General features: G+C 38.4%; 1 protein-coding gene across 18 annotated transcripts in view; it reads right to left on the reverse strand.

Moving 5' to 3' along the window:
* The window catches only part of tbc1d5 (TBC1 domain family, member 5), a 519702-nt gene that overhangs the window by 203565 nt on the left and 293454 nt on the right, over nucleotides 1–22683 (reverse strand). For all 18 annotated transcript variants that reach the window (XM_043690204.1, XM_043690195.1, XM_043690203.1 and 15 more), the window contains 4 exons: nucleotides 13769–13877; nucleotides 9490–9579; nucleotides 9322–9396; nucleotides 8486–8553 (listed from right to left, as the gene is read on the reverse strand). In XM_043690204.1, the coding sequence (XP_043546139.1) occupies nucleotides 8486–8553; nucleotides 9322–9396; nucleotides 9490–9579; nucleotides 13769–13877 (342 nt within the window). The remainder of the gene's footprint in view (nucleotides 1–8485; nucleotides 8554–9321; nucleotides 9397–9489; nucleotides 9580–13768; nucleotides 13878–22683) is intronic.

Below are 22683 nucleotides of genomic sequence, written 5' to 3' on the forward strand. Positions count from 1 at the left end.
TTGTTCCCACATTCCTGCCAATTTAGTTTAAAATCTTTGCAATGGCACTAGCAAACCGCCCCATAAGAACTTTGTCTCAGCTCTGTTAAGGTGTGACCTGTCCAGCTTGTACATGTGCCATCTTCTCTACAGCTAGCCCCGAATCCCAGAATCTAAATCCCTCTCTCCTGTATTGTCTTTCCACCCATACAGTCATTTACTTTATCCTTTTATTTCTATAGTTGCTTGCAGCTGGCACTGGGAGTAATTCGGAGATAACTACATTTTTAGTTATTCTTACTAATTTTCTGCATAGCTCCCTGAATTCTGATTACAGGACTACATCTTCCTTCCCTGCAGAACTTATTGGTACCGAATTGGACCATAACCTTTGACTATTCACCCTACCTCCCACGCACCAATGAATAGGAGAGGGGTCAAGTAAGATGGACCCTCAGGTTGGAGAAGGAACTCCAACATATGGTTCATTGCGGCCATGGGGGTGGACTTCCTGCTGGTAGCCATCTTTTTGGAGATAGAGACTCTGACTACATCCATTAAGTTGGCAGCCATCATACATAGTGTTGGGCTGCTTCAACATCAGCTGGTGTAGTCTTTAATCTAGGCCTGGTATACGTAGGTTGGTTGCCAGCCTCCATTCAGCTGGGATCAATGTCATTTTCCTGCTTGCTGTTGATAATACATTCATTTGGTAGGAATGCGTCAGAGACAAAGTGAGGCACTGGAAAAGCCCAACAGCTCAGGCAGCATCTAAGGTGCAGGAGAATTGACGTTTTGGGCATAAGCCCTTCATCAATGTGGAGGGGGGGGGCAGGTGTGTGTGTGTGCCTGAGAGATAAATAGGAGAGTGAGGATGGGGCTGGCAGGGAAGGTAGCTGGGAAGGCGATACGTAGGTGCAGATGGGGAGTGATTGTAATAGGAGAAAGTGAGGTCTGCAGATGCTGGAGATCAGAGCTGAAAATGTGTTGTTGGAAAAGCGCAGCAGGTCAGGCAGCATCCAGGGAACAGGAGAGTGAAGAAGGGCTTATGCCCGAAACGTCGATTCTCCTGTTCCCTGGATGCTGCCTGACCTGCTGCGCTTTTCCAGCAACACATTTTCAGCAGTGATTGTAATAGGTCAATGGGGAAGGTGGAGCAACTAGGTCAGAAGGAAGATGGACAGATGGGACAGGTCAAGAGTGCGGTGTCGAGTTGAAAGGTTGGATCTGGAATGAGGTGAAGGGAGGGGAGATTTGGAGACTAGTGAAATCGATTTTGATGCCGTGTAGTTGAAGGGCTCCAAGGTGGAAGGTGGGTCGTTCTCCATTTAGTTGTCAGGTGGCTTGGATTTGGCAGTTGAGGAGACCCAAGACTTGGATGTCCTTGGTGGAGTGGAGGGAGAGTTGAAGTGGTCAGCCACAGTGCGGTGGAGTTGTTTGGTGCAGGTGTCCCAGAGATGTTCCCTGAAATGCTCTGTAAGTTGGTGTCCTGTCTCCCCAGTGTAGAGGAGACCACATCAAGAGCAATGGACACAGTTGGTGAGCTGGGTGCATGTGAAAACATCCTTTAGGGACTTGGACAGAGGTGAGGGGGGAGGCATAGGTGCAGGTTTCACACCTCTTATGGCGGCAAGGGAAGGTGCTGGGTGTGGAGAGTGGGTTGGTGGGGGGCATGGACCTAACGAGGGAGTCACGGAAGGAATGGTGCGCAGATAGGGGTGGGGAGGAAAATATATCTCAGGTGATGGGGTCTGATTGTAGGTGATGGAAATGGCAGAGGGTAATGCATTGTTTCGGGAGACTAGCGGGGTGGAAGGTGAGGACCGGGAGTTTCTATCATTGTTGTGGTTGGAGCAGGGGTGTTCAAGGGCAGAGGTGCAGGAAGTGGAAGGGTGACTCTGACTCTCTAGCATCTGCAGGCCTCATTCCATCCCAAAGGGTTCACCTATCATTTGTCCTTCTAATCTCATGATCTAGAGCCAGAAGAATTCTGTTCAACAATTCAGTTGAGTTCTATATGTGCAGATGTGTGAAAAAATTGTTCCTAAGGTTCCATTTAAATTTTTCCCATCTCACAACAGTGGACCTAGCACTGATCCTTGCATCACATTGTAGTTACAGCCTCCAGTCTGAACAACAACCCTTAAACACCACCCTCTGTTCTCTTACTGTCAAGTCAATTTTGTATCTAATTGGCTAGCTTTCCCTGAATCCCATGTGATCGAACCTTGCTAACCCGTTTACCATGAAGAATCTTCACCGAATGTCTTTCAAATTACTGCCTGGACAAAGAGTCTTGTTTTTGTTTCCAGTGCCTGTACTTGCCTGTCTTATTCTCTCTCTAACTGTAGTTAGTCGCCATTTTGATTTCTGGCTATCTGTCTTTTCTCCCCTCTTCACTTCCAAGGTTTGTACCATGGACTTCAAATGGATTATTTCATGCTTATGGGTGAAGGAGTTTGCCATTGCCTGCTGCAAGATAGCAAGACTCTCACAATCTTCCTACTGGCATCAGGCATAATGGAAAGATTTACAGCACAATCATTATTCCTGTTGCGCATATGATAAATCCCTCCTATGGACAACATGAGAAAAGGCAGGAAAGTCGGTCTTCAGGGTAATTAAATTAGCGATGATCTCTGACTAGTGGAGTATTCTTGAAGTGTCAAATCATGTATTATGGTCCTATGGCAACAAGTTCTGGTATGGACCTCAAAAGAGGAGCTTGTTGCTCAGACAGAGAGATACTACCACTATGCCACTAGACTTCTGACCTGAATATTTATTCTTAATCTAATCCATTCATGTGCCTTTCTGTCCATCCAGCTGATTTTGAGCACCCACTGCAATATCCATATTTCAAAGACTGTTCTCTTAACCAAACATTGTGAGAAAAACTATCACATTTCTTCTTTACCAATCACTTTAAAGTCCCTTGCTTCTTGGTAAATGGGAAGAGCTTCATCCTATCTATTCTGTTTAGATTCATGATTTTAAACATATCTATTAAGTCTCCTTCCAACCTTCTCTTCTATAAAGAGAACAGTCTCAGTTTCATCAATGTCACTGAAATCTCTCATTCATAGAATAATTCTTGTAAATCTTTGCTGCACTTTCTCTAAAGCCTTCATATCTTTCCTAAAGTATGGTGCCAGAATGGAAGATAGTATGCCAGGTGAGGCTGAGCCAGGAATTTAGAGAAAGTTGACTACATTTTCTTTGTTTTTGTACTCTGTACTTCTAATTATGAAGCCCATGATCCCTTGTATTTCATTAATGGTTTCCTCAGTCTGCTCTGCCTTCAATTATTTTGTCTCAAATGCACATAAATTAACAGGTCTGTTTGCTCCTGCACACTTTTTTTTTGTATATTGTCTCTCCTCATTTGTTCTACTTAACAGCATCTTATGATGTTTCACTGCATTAAAAATCCTTTGGCTCATGCTCCATCCCACCAGGATATGTCCTTTGACGTCTTTGACTATTCTGCTCATCAGTCAGAACTTTCAGGTTTTGTGTCATCTGCAAATTTTGAAACTGTGCCTTTCACCGCATAGTTTTGATCATTGATATAGCTATCAAGAAAGGCTTGAATATGAATAAGATTATTCCAGATTAAAATTAATTAGTTGTGGCAGGGCCAATTGCAATTTTTAGAGATGGCATTTCCTTGCTATTTGTCAGTCTAATTCTGGTATTGGCAATTTCATTCCTGAAATATTTCCCATTGAGTACATCACTGCATATGTATACCAATATCACCGTAGTTTCAGTTAAAACTCCCATTGTGTATGATCCTATGGTTAACAGAGATGTTAATAAAGCAGTTGAAGATCACTGGACAAATACGCTTCCCACAAGCACCTACAATCACGGGAAGACTCTTCCACTGACTTTAGTTTCGTCGGCATTTTAAATCTCTGGGGTCTTGTTATTGAAGACAGTTTCTCTTTTACCTTCCTCAGCAGTAAGGTTGCAAAACAGTTCGGGAGCCACTGGTTTCTTGTGAAACTTGAACTGAACTTTGGCAAACAGTAATGAGAATTGCTAATAACAACTCGTCCAAGAGCTCAGTTAATGCATTCCCAACAAAGATGGGTTATTCGTTAAATCTACGCTGTCCACTCGGTTATGCATTTCAGTGACTAACAGAGAGCTGCACCAAAGCATCAACACAAATCACAGAATACCATTTAACAAAAAATAAAACCTGATCTACTCTGTCAGTGTAAGATAAATGACTACTTATTGCTGTGAAGCTCTATACTCTCTTGCGTACTGAGCAATTATGAGAAAGACATACTAACACAAAATGTAACACGGCATACATAGATTAACTAATAATGTTTACTCAGTTAGTAAAGAGACATGCAACTTAAAATCTAAGGATGCAGAAAGATAAAAGTTCAGTTTACTTGTTTAGTTAACAAGATCATACCTCTTGTCCTGAACTGATCACTAAAACAAAATTAACTTCTGTCAGCAGAGCCACAACTTTTGTAGGATACAATTGGAAATTGATGATTCACCTTTGACTATCTAAATGAGAGTGCATTTACTACACTAGATGGCAGTCCGTGCCATAGATGATATCAATATGCATAAACAGGATACACTGAAATTTATCATGTGCCTTACTTATAAGTAAGACCTCAGAATCTCCTATTTGTGTTTGTGCGCAGAAAATGCAGTTACGCCAATATAATTCACTTCAATAAGAATAGCTTCCCTCTAAATATATAAAATAAGTCAGGATGAGGAGTACAATTAATTTGAGATTGAAAAGATATAATTTACACTATAGACATGATGCAATAAAAATCAATGATGGCTTCTTAAATAGCTCTTTATTTTAATATTTTTGCAAAATGATAACTGAAATGAAAGAAAAACATAGAACAAACCCAGAATCTGACTTCTATTTGATGCTGTACACCCACAAAATCATTGCACATTGATCCTTTACTTTAGGCGCTTTGTAGCTGACAAAATAAATTGCTGTTCCAAAAGAATTACGAAAAAAAATAGGCAGACAGTGGGTTAAAAAAAATCACAAAAGTACTCATTTAAAAAAAAATGGAAAAAATCTGATTTGACTAATTATCACAATTTAAGCTTCCCCAGTCATCTTCAACATACTGGAAAAAGAATGCAACATTGGCACCAATAATTAACTTGCAAATTCTTATGTAGGGCTTGATGAGGCAAGCTAGCTCTAAACTCATCATAGCCTTATTCCATAGCTCGACTCATGAAATAAGTGCCAGAAAAGAAGCAAGTGCAGCTCTTCTGAGCACAATGGTATTCAACTGATTGCGAAACTAAGGAATACACAAACAAAATTATATTTTCCCCAAAATAGTTTCTCATTACTGGCTTCCAATCTGCTCAGTTGCAGAAGTTCTCAGGGTAGTTTTCTTTGGTCTAAATACTTTTAGCTTCTTCATTAATGGTTTTCTCTCCATTATTAGATCAGGAGTGAGCAGCCTGCTGACAAATCCACAGTGCTCAGCTCCATTCATAACTTCATTAATAATGAATCCATACCAAGAAAAAGGAAAGACTACAAAACATTTGGAGTGCTGCATACAGTTTAGTTTCTTCATTTAAGGAAGGATATGAACTCTTTAGAGGAAGTTCTGATAGGGTTCATTTCACTGATTCCTGGAATGTAGGAAGAGGGTTTCTATATGAGGAAATGTTTGAAAGGTTGGACCTGTATCCATTGGAAGCTAGAAGAACAAGGCACAATATTAATTGAAACATAAGATCCTGAGGGGATTGACTGGGTGGATACTGAAAGAATGTTTCCTCTTGTGGCAGACATTAGAATTAGGGGCATAGTTTAAAAATAAAAGCAATTGTTTTTCCGTTTGAGTTGCACATCTCTTTGAAACTCTCTTCTCCATGCAGCAGTGGAGGTAAGGTCATTGAATAGTTTTAAAGGCAGATCTATTCTTGATTAAGAAAGGAGTCAAGGACATTAGGGTGGGCAGGAAAGTGGTGCTCCAGTGGCTTGCATATAAATATGCATTTTTGGCATATAGTTATTCCTTCACTGCATAGTATTAAATGGAAATTGGATTTTGGACATTTTCATGGTTTTCTTGCTTTTTTTCAGTTAGTCATTTTGCAAAAATATCAAAATAGTCATCAGAACAGCTGTAATCCTATTGAATGGCAGAGCAGGTGCAAGAGACAAAATGTCCTACTCCTGCTTGTAACTCATATTTTCATATATGTACAATATTAGATTTGGAGTCACAAGGGGCAGATAATAGTTATGTTGCCTAAATGAATCTAATGACAATCACAATCAAATAAGGGCCAGCATTCAATTGTAACTATAATGATAAGTCTAAACCATCAAACCAGCCACATGATCAACAGTGACCAAAAGATTAATTTGGGCTGTTCGTAACAACATTTCAGTTGTAAGAACAGAACTTGGCACTTTCCTACCAATGGGCACTTCTTAGTTTCTCAAAGCATTCTCCCACCACCTCTAAGTATCTCATCACAGATGTTGTGGAAACTGAAGACCAAATTGGCAATCATTCCACTCAATATCCAAGCTCTTCATCAGTAAAACGTTGTGCCTACGGTTTGCACTATCTGCATGCATGATGCACAAATGCTTCATCAGCAACCCCTTTCACTCCTGCAGTCAGTAAAATTAGAAGAACAAAAACAGGATAATGGGAATGCTACCATCATAAGTTCCTCCTAAATAAAAAGCTATCCTGACTTGGATATGTCATTGTTCGTTCATCAATGTAGCTTCAGAATTCTAGAAGCTTCCTCTTGGTTTAATGCACTTTCTGAAAATTATTGAATTTGCACTAAAGCCTACCTATAACAAAGGATATGTAATTAAGAGAATCATTGTTTCTCACTCATACATACATACATAGCCACTCATCTTTTTCTTTATAGAAACTGCAATACAACTTGCATCAATATTATGCTTTTAATCGCCTGCAGATGCTTCACAGCTAATGAAATACTTGAAGTACAGTCAGTTCTGCTATAACATGGTAGTTCCAGTATCGTGCAATCCTGTGTTATAAGAAAATAGTGTATTAGCAGCAACAATTGTGTTATAACCAATAACATTCTAAAACTTTGCGCTTTAGAAACAATATCCCCAATTCGTCAATCGTGTCATAGCATATTCATGTTAATGAAACACGCATTATAGCAGAAAGATCTGTATGCAAGAAAGATAATATCAGAATTATGCACAACATAAATTCCAAACAGAAATGTGATAATGACTAGATATTATTTTTAGATGTCGATTGAGGATAAATATTTGACTGGAATGATTGAGAGAACACTCCTGATCTTCTTCAGTGCCAATGGAGGTTTTTACATTGGCACCACCTGAGTGTAAACACAGTAGTAGTTCACAGCTCATTCAGAAGATGGCAACTGAAACAGTGCAGCAGTCTTTCAGTATTGCACGTGAGCATCTGCCTTTATTTCGTACTCAAGGTTCTCGAATGGGACTTGGATTCAGAAGATGGTGGGCTTGAGCATCATAGAATCCATAGAGTGTGGAAACAGGCCTTTGCCACAACAAGTCCATACAGACCCTTACTCTATTACTCTTCGTTTACCCCTGACTAATGCACCTAACCTAGACGCCCCTCAACACTATGGCAATTTAGCTTGGCCAATTCACCTGACTTGCACATCTTTGAATTGTGTGAGGAAACCGGAGCACCCGAAGGAAACCAATGCAGACATGGGGAGAATGTGCAAACTCTACACTGACAGTCGCCCGAGGCGGGAATCGAACTTGGATCCTTGGCACTGAGGCAGCAGTAAAAAAGTGCTAATCATTGAGCCACTGTGACTGAGTCACAATTGATGTGTTACAATATTCTTGTCGGGGTTTCAAAATATTTCCTATTTCAAAATTGCATGTCCTCCATTAGCTTGTCCAGATTGTTACATGTTCATGAACAGTTATAGAGTGGAAATTATCTCACATTAAAGCTGCAACACAGAATAACAACATCATACCCATCAATAACTGAGTAAGTCTCCATGCTATTTTGCACACAACAAAAAAAATCTTAATTTTAATTAGTGCAGTGGTCCAGCAGTTCAACTGCTTTAGCAATTGACTAAATCAGTAAGCTTTGAGTTTAAGATTCAGATTGCATATTGCTTGAACTTGTTTTTCATTAACTGAATGTGAATATTTGCAAAAAGCAATTTGTGCAGTATTGGGAACTGCTAAGAATTTTCTCTCACTCAAATAAAAGTTCATTCTCCTTAAAAGCTATATGAAAAACACACAGGATATATAAAATTTATATTATAGAAAGTCTTGTCTGGAAATTGTCTTTATAATGAAGGGCATCTGTTAATTACGCAGATATGACAAATCACAAAAAGTAAATAATATGGCCTGCAATTTATTGAAAACGAGTATCTTAAATTCTAACATCGTTTGCATCTTATAGTTTATTTTCAGAACTAGTTTTGCACCTACGTTCTAGTTACATCTTGTTGAATCATTGCTCGAAGTTCTTTATCCTGAAAAAATTTGTTCCAAAGACTCTAGATAAAAAAAGACACACAATAAAATATTAACAGAAAAAATCCAAAACAGATGCTTTACCAATTATCTGTAACTTGATACAGTATTATCACTATTGTTTACTCACATCCTTGTCAATTATGTACCTGCTTTCAGCCTTGCATGCTTGGGAGTTTTCCAAACCAAGATAACCTGACATTATATTGTAAAGAGGTACAAGAGTGTTCTGCTAAACATTACTAAAACATACGTCAACAACTAGTATTGAATCCTTTTCTTTAAAAATGGCAATGTTTTATCAATAAATGAAAAGTGTTTAATTTAGAAAATGAAAACTCCTTTTCAAGGTTTTTCCTAACACACACATCTTTGGACTGTGAGGGGAAATTGAAGCACGCAGCCAAAGCCCATGCAGACACTAAGATGTGTAAACTCCACATAGATGGTCACCTAAGCTTGGCATTGAACCCATGACCTGGTGCTGCGACACAGAAATGTTAATCACTGAGCTACCGTAATATACCTTCAAAACAAAATCCAATGGTTTTGCGAAACATGGTTTCTCTTTTGTAACTCCTTGCTGACTCTGCCTAATCCGACAATAATTTTCTAAGTGTACATTTATGACATCCTTTACAGTAGATTTTAGGCAGAGCATAGGTTATTTGGTTTTATGTATTAACAGAAAGATGCATTTTATTTGTTTTTACTGAATAGTTGAAGCTATTGTAGGATTACGAACAATCTTGAAGACTTTAAATGCCAATGAAAAATCTGATCATACTCACCCCCTCATCCTGTGAAAGTGGGTTGTTCACAACCAGATCTTGCTGTCCAGCTGCCTTCCGAGGATTTGTGATATGCTGTGGTTAGACAAAATGCTCGTTGATACTTTATTACTAAAATAAAATCCTTAGGTACAAGTAGATAGGGGAAAAATAAATAAAGCCACTTACAATTTCTTTTATCTGTTCATAGTGGGATCTTAATTCCATTATCTTATTAAGCCACTGCTTTTTATCCTCAGGCAGAACATCCAGGAACAGCTACAAGAACACAAACTTTAACAGTTAGAACAAACTAAACAGAAAGTATATCATTGCTTTCCAGTGGGAAAAATGAATCCATTGGGGAAGAAAGATATCACTCAAGTATTATTAAAAAAAAATTAACAATGCTGAAATGAGAGATCACTTGTGCTTATTTTTGACAAACGTTAGCGAGTTTGATTAGCCCTTATGATTATAGTTACGCAGATACCAAATATTACAAAGAGATGTTAAGTCCAATAGTAATAAAGATTTGTTACATTTGCAAACCAAAATACATGACACAAACTATGTGAATTAGACAGAATGAGAGCATAATTTGATCATATGATTAGTATTACTAATAGGTAGTTCTTCTATAATGTAATGGTTGCATTCTTGTGCAACCACTCCATTATAAAAACTCATGCTTTAGAAACAGTGCTTTAAGTGTTGCCGATTTAATCGCATTAAAGCCAATAAGTTTCAAAATTTTGCACTTTAGGAAGTGTCCCAATTTATCAACTGCATTACAACAAACTTGTGTTAATGAAACACATGTTATAGCAGAACAACCTGTATTAAAACCCTTGATAAAACAGTCATTAAAAAATGCATTTTCCCACATTGTGGCTTTGCTCACATCTCTAACCATAGATCAGAATAATTTGTCTTCTCACTTACGTTGAATACAGGCATGCAATGTGCCACACAGGAGAACAATAAAAAACAGAATTTCCAGCACTGCCAGTAGTGCAATAATAGAACCAACCTAGCACACCAGTCAACATATTGGAGTGGAATTACTGATAGAGAAGACAGCTTTCTTGGATATGACAATTTCAGGCAGTTTTTTTCTTTTAAAATATCCACTGCACTCCAGGGTCCAATGCAAAGTGATCACTTGGTCTGACTGCTATTTGCAATGACTACTTAGTGCACTCACCTTTTAGTATGATTAGCGATTATAATCACTCCCTGAAGATATGGTTAACACTGTTCCTATAGGAGATGTATTCACTGACCAGTTGCTTGAGGGAATAAAATTTGGTAGGAAGTGCCATATTTTTCTTTATTCCTTGATGGCATGTGGGTGTCACAGGAAACGCTAGCATTTATTACCTCTCTAACTGTACTTGAAACAATAGCTTGCTCGGTTACTTAAGTGTCAATCTCATTGCCATGGGTCTAGATTCAGCTGTAGGCCATACAGGTAACGATGGTAGCATTCCTTCCCTAAAGAACATTTAGCGAACCAAATGGTTTTTATAACCATTGACAATAGTTTTAAGAAAATCTCACGAGAGGGTCCTTTATATTATGCAGATCCATTATTGAATTTAAATTCCACCAGCAGCCATAATAGGAGTTGAACCATGTTCCCAGAGCATTACTCTTGGCAACTGGAGGACTGACTCAATTACACAACTAAAATGCCACTATCGCCTGCAAAATGCTGCTTTTAGTTTGTATGTTACAGTAAAAGTCCTACTTTTTTTTTGCTGGAGTGAACCTTCCAGTCAGTAACTCAAAACAAGTTTTTTTGTAAGATATTGGTCTCTCCTAACATATTAGAAATGAAATACAAGATTTTAGGTATGCAGCAGAGTTCGACATCAAGCAGTTGGACAGATGTCATAATAGTAACATTGAAATTTAAGGTACTGATGACCCCAAGTAAATTATGAAAAACATTTGAATTTTTTTTTGAAAACAGAATATTTAAAGTCTTTGCACATCTTGCAACTTAAACAGAGAAATGGTACAATGCATGTGAGGGGCTAATAATATTTTTGGCACAGCAACTGTAGACAAATGTTACCATTATACTGTACAGGTTAACATACACACATGACAAATATAATTTCTTGTAATATGATATTTTAAAAGATAGAATTATAACTCAATTAGCATGTTTAAATTATTAGTACACCATGAACAATTTTCTTAGCAACTAGATTTAACTTAAGCTATTCACTCAGAATAACAAATTCTATAATTCTCAACCACTATATGTTAACAATGATTTAGTTCATGAAAATGATTTTCTGATTGCATTTAGTCTGGTCCTGTATTATGTTACGATACGGGGTAAACTCTCCTGCTTAATTTATAACCAGCAACACAGAAAGAATTTATCCCGTGCAGTAAACTGTAAAAATTGAGTGGCCAAGAACTATTTAAAGTAAAAATTAACAACTTTTCCTTCTATAACACTAGTCTGATAAAACTCCCAATTACGATTTACAAAACAACACTTCTTATCTCAAAACCAGATAGATTTTGGTCTTGTCTTCAGATCTTCCTGTGTCTTCTTCTGTTTAGGAATTTCTGGATTACAGGTTATTGGTTGAAAAGGTGCCTTTATAAGAGAGCTATTATTTTCAGGCAGTCTGCTTACATGCTAGACCGTGGCAGTTCTCCTCTCAACTGTTCAATTTTCTCCGGTCTTATACTCCAGAGTATCACACTGTGTCATTGGTTTTTAAGATTGTCAATATATTCAATTCAAACTTGATTGGAGTTTGATACGTTTTGGGTATAATTTAAACTGATTGGCTGAATTTGAATTTGTTTTTGTCTCCAAGCAACAAACTAATTGATTTGTTCAATCCAGTGTTATACTGTTACTTTTGTGAGTACACTTGGTGCTGTGTCGGGTAGTTCTGTTGCTTTTAACTCTCTTAAAGGCATACTCACATCTTCATAACAATTATCACAATTAGAAGTGATCACAAAAGAAAGCTGATGCCACAGGTTATAACTTTTATATTAAAATAAAAAATTCAAATTTCCAGTCACATTTTGCAATATTTCTGCTCTGTACCAGCGTCAAATTTGTTTACGTTCAAGACATAATTCCAGTGAATTTATTTTGAATTAATGGATTCATTAACAAATTAAATCATTCTTGAAAGTGTATTTTGATTGGGGGTGGTGGGTGTAGCACCCACTCACGTAAGTTACATCAAGATTTTTCCTACATAATGGCACATGTAAAAAAAACATAAATTTATTAGCCGCTAGAGCAATAGTTCGACTCAGCCTCTATTCACTGTGATTTTTAAGGACGAAAGGGGATTCGATGGAAATATATGAAATGTTAACAGGGCAGAATACATTAGATGCAAGGAGCATGTTTTCCTTGGTTGGAGAGTCTGCAACCAGGGGTCACAGTCTCAGGATATGAGGTAGACCATTTAGAAATGAGGAAAGGTATCTTCATTCAAAGGGTAATGTTCCTGTGGAATTCTCTACCAGAGAAGTCACTAAATAAATTCAAGAAAGAGTTGAATTTTTAAATTTTAAAGGCATCAAGGGGTATAGGCAGAGAGAGAGCAAGAATATGGCATTAAGATCAAGGATCTGCATGAACATAAAGAATGGTGGAGCAGGCTGAAGGCTGATTAGAATGACTTACTCCTCCTGATTCAACTAGGAACAAGAGTAAAATATAAAAAGTCCAATCTGCCAATTGGAAGTGAAGCAGTTCTGACCAATGCTAAACACAGGAAAAAATACACACGAACTTGTTACTATATTTTTAGGCCAGACTTCTGGAGCCTTCATCATTGAAAATGAGGCAGGTGTCAATGTAAACCAGAAGAGGTCAAACTCAGTTCCCCTTTTATGACACTAACTGCCATATTTTGATATGATAGGTAAATATCCCAGAATTTCTCCAACTCTGACTCAGAGTTGGAGTTTTTTTTTTGAAGGTTTCAGACTCAGCGTATTTGCCCATCAAAAGTTCAAATTTGTCATGCAATTCCTGCATAGTCATTGCCTTGGGGTGTGTGTTGGGATCCCTTGGGTTTTGGAGGATAGGCCTGGTCTCTGACTATCTGGAGACTAGAATATCTGGGCGGTCAGTGACATGTAGTGACATTGTCTCATTTAAAATATACCTTTGGCTCTAAAAGCAGGATTACCTCAGAAAGCAAGCCCATCATTAAAAAAAACAAAAATGGGTTCCTCTTATAGCAGCAATATTTACATTTAAGTACAGTAGATTTTCATACACATCTGCGACATGGTTCATAAAGAATACTCAATGAGACAATATGAAATAAACTGTACATATTTTACAAAGTCAATGGGCCTAATTTTAATTCTGTAAAAGTGAAATGGATTTTAATTAGTTAAATTGGGCCCAATGAAGTTTTTCACAATAATACTTAAAATCTCAAGTAAAAAATGAAGTTACCTTCCAACAAACACTGCGGAACCTGCTGCTTCTCAGCTGACCATTAATCCCCTTCAGTCTTATTCTTGCAAAATAATTACTGTGTCCAAATAGTTCTTCCCATTCTTTGCTAATAATTATAAAATAAAATAAAATAAATGCATGAAATTACTCATTCAAATAACTCAATTCAATATCTTCCTCCGTTATAGCTGAAATCATGTCAGTACTCATTAAAAAGAATGTAAAATAGATAGCAGTTTGTATTGTCCTTGATTACGCAATTTTGAGCAAGGCTAGCACATAAAAGTAATGAAAAGCTATTTGGGACTTGAACATTTTTTTTTAAATGGTGAGGTGCATCTTATTCATATTATTTTAAAAATCAAGTAATCTTTAATAATGTTGGAGTCAATTTCCTCTGCATTTCAAAACTCACTTACTTTTGAAATGTCTCATGACTTTGGGTGTATAAAGAAAATTTTCACTTCAAGAATGGAAAGAGGCAACGCTATAGATGTACTGACCACATTGGAGTGGAACCAAGCAAGATTGGTTGCTTAATTCTATACAGCAAAGACAATATATGAGGTATGGAGTTGTTAATTGTCTTAAATAGTAGATTGACTGAGGACAAGAGGAAGAAACACCAGAACATATGAACATATGAACGAGAAACAGAAGGTGGCCATTTTGCCTCTGGACTCTGCTCCATCATTCAATGTGAAGATGACTGATTTGGATTGCATGTTTCCATTTATCCTTGATAATCCCATTGTCTACCAAAAACCCAAGTCCGCCTTAAAAATAGTCAAAGAATCTGCTTCCAATGCCTTTTGAGGAAGAGAGCTCCAAAGAGACACCATCCTCAGAAAATATCTCCACTCATCTGTCTTAAATGGGTGACTCCTTATTTTTAAACAGTGGCCTCTGGTTCTAGTCTATTCCACAACAGGCAACAAGCCTAACCTATCTAACCTTTCCACTAAGAGGCCCCAACCATCCCAGGTATCAGTTTAATAAACCTCCTCTGAACTGGCTCCAATGCATGTACATACTTTCTCAAATAATGCAACTAAAACCATATAGAGTCCACCTGTCCTAATGAATGCCCTGTTTAACTGAGTCATAATCTCATGATAGGAGAAAGTGAGGACTGCAGATGCTGGAGATCAGAGCTGAAAATGTGTTCCTGGAAAAGCACAGCAGGTCAGGCAGCATCCAAGGAGTAGGAGAATCGACGTTTCGGGCATGGGTTCATGCCCGAAATGTCGATTCTCCTGCTCCTTGGATGCTGCCTGACCTGCTGCACTTTTCCAGCAACACATAATCTCATGGTAAATGATAACATTTTATTAGATCTAATTACCTGCTCAACCTGCATACTAGCATTTCACAAATCATGCACGAGGACACCCTGATCTTTCTTCATCTCCGAATTTGCAACTACTCATCATTTAAATCATTCGAATATCACATTATTTATATCACTTAAATACATTTTGCTGTTTGTCCCTCAAAGCTTTTGAGTCCCTTGTGGACAAAAAGTCTGTTTAACTTGCAAAATATTCAAAATATGGAAAATGAAAATAATTGTTGTGTTCTCGTTTGGACTAGTTTTAATTTGTGGTTCTTTAGAGACCAGCAATCATTTTTATCGAAACACATCCACTGCTGGCTGGGGAAGAGGAATACAAAGTGTAACAACCTTAAGAGAAGGAATTCGTCCTTAATTCCACATTAAATGGCTCCAACTTATTTTAAAAGAAGGCCTGCTAGTTCCAGAGCCCTCATGACAGGAAATGTCTTTTATCCACACTGACAGTCACATCATTAAAGATCTTTAACAAATCTGTCAAACACAATTCCACTTCAGTGCAGTGCAGCCTATACTCAGTTCATTGAATATACTGAAGGCTGAGTTAGATAGAATTTTGACTGACAAAGGACTCAAGTCTTATGTGGTAGAAGACACATAGGATTGAGTTATTGTTTAATATGTCATGAGTTGATTAAACAAGTGAAGAGAGCAATTACATTCTGTTTAATAGCAGTCAATATAAGACACTTATGTATCTCATGATTGATCCAACTTGTAGCCCAGCCTTACTTTAAAGGGAATATAGGTCCTACCAATGTGCTTGCTAATTTCCTTTTCTTCTGAGCAGAATTCCAAGCTGTGAGTGTGGCAGCTACTTAGCCAATGCTGCAAACTCCAGATCCTTGGAGAGGCTGCATGCAGCTCAGAGGGAATGTTGCTTACGGCACGTATTTTTATAGGACAGAATGAGAATTGCAGCCTTTCAAAGTTAAATGAGCAAACCCTTGCCCTTATTCATGATTAAATCCTGATCAAGTAACTGGCGCTGTCCTTGGAGAGGAAGATCGAAAAGGCTCATTGTGTGAAAAGGGGGGAAAAAAAATAACAGTTGTGTTCTAGTTTTGACTAGTTTTAATTTGTGGTCTTGATTTTAGAGACGAGCAATCGATTTTTGTCTAGATGCATTCTTTGAAATAACATTAAGTCCTGAAAAAGTAGGTAATTAGTTTTGTGACTATGTATAAATCATTTTTGATTTTTGTTACTCAAGATTTTATCAATTGCACATCCACACTAATCACTATTATACAATTATTCAGATTTCATATATTCTATGTAGTCTTTAAGGACAGTTTGGCAATCTTCTAAATAAGTTTTGTATTTTATCATTTAAGGTTATACCCAACTTTATCATTTGTTTTAGAAAAACACTTTCCCAAGTATCAATGGTCACTAGAAAAACCACCCAGCAGGTTGAATTTAAAAATGTATAGTCACTGATAAGATGTTTTAGTGAGAAATCCTCATCTGAGATTCTGAGTGCAGGCTGTCAGTCATGAGAACAAGTCGGCATACATCCTGCCATGCTGAACTAACGAGGAAAGACGATATTGTAAAATGTCCAACTATCTTAGTGAAAAATCAAAAATAACAGAAACAAATCATCATAAGAAGAATGGTCTCATCAGTAATTGACATCTTAAAGAACCACTCAGGAGACAGTTGGAAGTGACGTAATTAAGCTATAAGATCATAAGACGTAGAAAATAAGAAGACACCAAACCGCCCATTGAGTCTGCCCAGTCATTCAGTGAGATCATGGCTGATCTGATAATACTCAATGCGACTTTCCTGACTTTTCCCCAAAACCCCTGATTCAGATACTGATTAAAAGTTTGCCAATCTTGGCCTTCAATATTCTTAATGACTCAGCCTCAACAATTCTCTGCAGTAAAGAATTTCACACATCCACTCATCATTAAATTCCGAAAGGTGCATAAACAATAGTATTATCCTTCCCAGCAATCTATACAATCTTTAAGCTACAAGGTTGAATCTTGCATTTTCTTAAGCTTTTATGCAAAATGCAAGGGAATATGGCCCGTGTATATAGCCAGTTTAGCTACAATAATGATGAATATAAATTTAAAAACATTTTGGATCCAGTAACAATATCAGGCTTTTAGTCATAGAGATGTACAGCATGAAAACAGACCCCTCGGTCCAATCTGTCCACCTGGCAACATCCTTGTAAATCTTTTCTGAACCCTTTCAAGTTTCACATCTTTCCGATAGGAAGGAGACCAGAATTGCACACAATATTCCAACAGTGGCCTAACCAATGTCCTGTACAGCTGCAACATGACCTCCCAACTCCTGTACTCAATACTCTGACCAATAAAGGAAAGCACACCAAACACCTTCTTCACTATCCTATCTACCTGCGACTCCGTTTTCAAGGCGCTATGAACCTGCATTCCAAGGTCTCTTTGTTCAGCAACACTACCTAGAACCTTACCATTAAGTTCTTTTCAATTGTAGATTTCTTTAAAACAAACAATCAGTAATTGTGAAAATAAAAGTATCCGAACTATCCATGTGAAATTCATCTCCTCATAAAAAGACTGCACCCACTTCAGAGGCTTAGCATCAATTACCACAGTAAAGAGTTTTGTGAAGTCACAGGTGGCCAACAGGATTTCATTTGGCAGGATTACTTTCAGCTTCTCAAAAGTTTTTTTGGCACTCTCTATACTCTCTCACCTTTGAATATGACATCTGACTTTAAGTATTTCTGTATTAACTGACTAGGAAGGTTTAATTTGTGAGCTGTTTATTATATCACATTCCACCCCAATTCCATTTACAAGTTTGCTGATGACACCACTGTTGTAGGTCAGATCTCAAACAACAAAGAGAGTGAGTACCGGAAAGGGGTTGAATGCTTAGTGGCACGATGTAAGGACAACAACCTCTCCATTAATGTCAGTAAAATGAGGGAGCTGGTCATTGATTTCAGGAGAGTGTAGAGGGTACGTTTCTGTCTGCATCAATGGTGCTGAGGTGGAGATGGTGGAGAATATCAAGTTGCAGTGATAAATGATCACCAACAACCTGTCCTGATTCATCCACATCAACATGACAGTCAAGAAAACACAAGGTCACTACGCAAGGTTTGTAGCTCGGGTGCCGGGGGCACGTTCACCGTGGGTACGCCAATCAACTTCCAGCTCGGTGAAAATAGCCACAATCACGACAACGTCTCTACCTCCTCAGGAGGCTAAGGAAATTTGGCATGTCCACAAGGACTCTTACCAATTTTTAATAGATGCACCATAGAGAACATCCTGTCTGAATGCATTACAGCGTAGTTTGGCAACAGATCTTCGCAAGACAGCAAGAAAATACAGAGAGTTGTGAACATAACTCAGTCCATCATGCAAACCACCCTTCCATCCATTGGCTCCATCGATACATCCCACTGCCTTGGGAAAGCAACCAACATAATCAAAGATCCCTCCCACCCTGGTTATACTCTCTTCCACCCTCTTCCATCAGGCAGAATATCCAAAGGTTTGAATACATTTTTTTTTAAAGATTACATTACATTACAGTGTGGAAACATGCTCTTCGGCCCAACAAGTCCACACCGACCCGCCAAAGCGCAACCCACGCATACCCCTACATTTACCTCTTACCTAACACTACGGGCAATTTAGCATGGCCAATTCATCTGACCTGCACATCTTTGGACTGTGGGAGGAAACCGGAGCACCCGGAGGAAATCCACGCAGACACGGGGAGAACGTGGAAACTCCACACAGTCAGTCGCCTGAGGCGGGAATTGAACCCGGGTCTCCGGCGCTGTGAGGCAGCAGTGCTAACCACTGTGCCACCATGCCGCCCACATGTATGTACAGATTCTTCCCTGCTGTTATCAGACTATTGAGTGTTACAGAGGAACCTCGATTATCCAAATATTAATTATCAGAATATTGGAGGTGTTGGGGTCCTGAAAGAAACATTACATCAAAGACGTGTTTCCAACACTGATCACACCTTTTGTTTACAATAATTAAAAACGAACTTGGTTTACTGAAATGCTGCCGAGAACAGTTCTGGACATCGATGTGAACCCAGGCACATATCCAAATGACTGACCTCCTACCCTCACTTTCTCTCCCCCCACACTTTCCCTGGAGTTCTCCACAGATGTGTACCCTGAACCCCACCTTCCACAGATCATCTCTCCATCATTTTCCTGTATAGGGCAAAGGCTGAACTTGACAAAACGTTGCAGTAAAAAGTTGCGTGTGTGGCTGCGTGGCGCGTGTGCGCGTACGCACGTACTATTTGGAGACTCACCCCGCAAAGACAGCAGCAGTCTTACTGTTGGTCTCCAGTCTGGCCGCGTGGACGGAGCAGCGTGGTTGGGAGCGGGCAGGGATAGCTGCGGGGCAGCTGCGACAACCCCATTGAACTGATGGGGGAGTGGGGGGAAGAGGGGCTTCAGCAATGCTGCAGGTCCCTTACACATAAGTGTGTGTCTCTGCTCAGAAACAAACCCTGAGACAGAGAAAGGGAGCAAGGCAGGCAGAGCGAGGAAACAGGTAACTTCAGAAAACTCCGAGCCCCAAAGGAGAGGCATTGAATCAATTAACTGAATAATCAATTATCTGAACGAAATATTGCCTGCCCATCTCATTCGGATAATCAAGATTCTCTGTATCTCTAAAATGTTAATGTTGATCTCTCTCTCTGCACCTTGTCTAAGGCTGTACACTGTACTATGCATTCTATTCTGCTAATCTGGTACATTTTGTATGGTATGATCTGCCTATATTGTACTCCCTTATCTTCTTCTATGTCTATTAATTTTATAGAAACCATTTTATAGAATGTGGGCATACAGTGTTTAAGATGAGATTGATCATAAACTAACTAGTCATGTACTAACAATATATTTGTTGTTCAGGATTTCTTCAATCCTGCACAGGTAATAGTGGCTAAGATGGGTTATTAAGGTCTAGTTTTTATTGCATTGCTTTTACCAGGTTTTGTAGGTAAATTTATAATAAATTGGAAGGGTGAGTTAGTGGTGGCGGAAAGCAACATGATTTGGTGTTGGGGATAAAAGCCATTCAGTTGTGCATGAAAGCACCTGTTGCAGAGGTATATAATCTATAAAAGCTCTCTTGTGAGCAGTGGTAGTGTCTATATCCATGCAGTGGGAGGCCCAGGTTCAAGTCCTAATTGTTAATCTCTGAACAGGTTGATTATAACATACCGAAGGCCTGTTTTTTAGGACTCTTGTAGCACAGCACTGATGTTGCTACTTCCGGGTCAGCAGGCCCTACCTGCTCCAAAGATGTATTGTAACATTCCTAAACAGGTTGCTTAAGAAATACATCAGATTATAAAAAAGACTTAGTCCTTAGTGGTACAATATGCAGGAAGAAAACAGAAGGAGAATGTGTCTCAAAAGAGTACACAAGATACAACACTACAACTAGATGAAAGTTGCAAGCCAGTATTCCATCGTGAATCAACAGGGTCCTTTACCTTATTATGTAGTTGTTTTGATATAAACTAAATACATTCTGTTCAACTTGTGAAAACAGAATTACCTAGAATGGTCTTGTAACTAATCAGGATTAGTAAACCTTTTGTTTGGGGCTCAATCCAATCTACAATTGTAATTGTCTTTGGTCTTACAATTAAAGCAAAACCTGAAATCATACAAGCAGGAAAATTGACTTAAAGCCACTATCAGATCAGTCATGATCTTACTGAATAGCAAAGCCAAGTTTGGCACAGCCAAATGGCCTACTGCTGCTCTTATTTCTCACAGATACATCAGTGGAATGGTGTTTCATCTTTATTTTGTATGAACAGACTGTTTGAAAATTACATAAGTTTTCTCTTGAGGAATCAGTAAACAATTGAGGATACTGAAAATCTGAAATAAAAAACATAGTGCTGGAAATATTCAGGTTAGGCAGTATCGAGAGAGAGAGAAACAAAATGAACATTTCTGGTCAATGACATAAGAAATCTGCAACCAGCCCAGTGGGCACAAATCAAGGTTTAAGGTCAAGACCCTTTAAACTATTCAGTCCAGAACTAGAGGGCATAGGTTTAGGGTGAGAGGGGAAAGATATAAAAGAGACCTAAGGGGCAACTTTTTCATGCAGAGGGTGGTATGTGTTTGGAATGAGCTGCCAGAGGATGTGGTGGAGGCTGGAACAATTGCAACATTTAAGAGGCATTTGGATGGGTATATGAATAGGAAGGGTTTGGAGGGATATGGGCCGGGTACTGGCAGGTGAGACTAGATTGGGTTGGGATGTCTGGTCGGCATGGACGGATTGGACCGAAAGGTCTGTTTCCATGCTGTACATCCCAATGACTCTATAACTGATTAGCATCACTAAAGCACTGTATATCAAAAGTGAATTCTAAAAATAAAGTGAGCAATCAGCAATGTGAAAGTATTTACAAGAGGCTCCTGATCAAAGTAAAATTATATCATTGTAAAATCTACATTAAGTATTCAAAGTTAAAATTAATCTTATATACTCAATGAAAAATGCCAAGTTTGTCTGATCGTTTTTACTACTGGTTACATGCCACAACAAACTTATAGTACTTGCTGTGAACTCATAGATAAACAACTTAAATATGGCTCCAAGGCTCAGAAACATGAGGGAACAAACACCTGTGCTTCATTAATATACAAGTGAATAAATTCTCCAATGGGAACATTTAGAAATTAATTGCCCCAAACCACAGAGAGACAACTGGTCCAGTGCTAACCATTGAGATCTTCTAATGATACACAAAACAAACATGCTGTAATGGTTTGTCATCTCTCAGTCATACTTCTACAATCTTCTCAAATCCCAGTTTTAAAACAAATATGCTTATATAACTTGTTAGCCTTAAATCCAACTACAGAAGAACTGAGCTAAACTACAGTGTTGTCTTTTGCTTCACCTCAGGTTGATAGACTTGTCCATTTTCTGAGTATATTTCTACTTAATTCAAACTGGCCACAGGCACATGCAAACATTGCCACAGAACCCAATCTCAGGGACATTTTGTGGTGGGTTGGACATATTGGTAAGGAGCCACAAGAGTTGTACTCGATTATGAAAGCAGAAGTTGAAGTGCAGGCAGCAAACTGGAATTAATTATTACAATGGCCGAGCAAAGACATGGCTAATGCTGGCATTTTTCCTCCGAGAGAGGTACAGATCCTGTTGCAGGAGCTCAGCACCTTAATTATAGTGAAAGTCACACAATGAGAAAAAGTAATACCAAAGGATTTTCTGATTTATTTTCCATATTCTGGAATAGCAAGGTGTTTGATGATCGAAAAAGCTAATGAAAAAGAAAAAAAACTGATTCTGAAACTAAGCTGACAACAAACAACAAAAACCTTTATGGGTATATACAAAAGGAATAGTTAAAGTGAGTGTGTCATTCTCGGAAGATGGAATTGGGGAATTAACAATGGAGAACAGGGCAAAGATAGATAATTAAACCAATATTTTGCATTGGTCTTCACAGTGGAGGAAGTTATAAACAACCCAAAGATATCAGATAACTATGG

This window comes from Chiloscyllium plagiosum, chromosome 5 (genome assembly GCF_004010195.1).
Source record: "Chiloscyllium plagiosum isolate BGI_BamShark_2017 chromosome 5, ASM401019v2, whole genome shotgun sequence".
NCBI classification, from domain to species: domain Eukaryota; kingdom Metazoa; phylum Chordata; class Chondrichthyes; order Orectolobiformes; family Hemiscylliidae; genus Chiloscyllium; species Chiloscyllium plagiosum.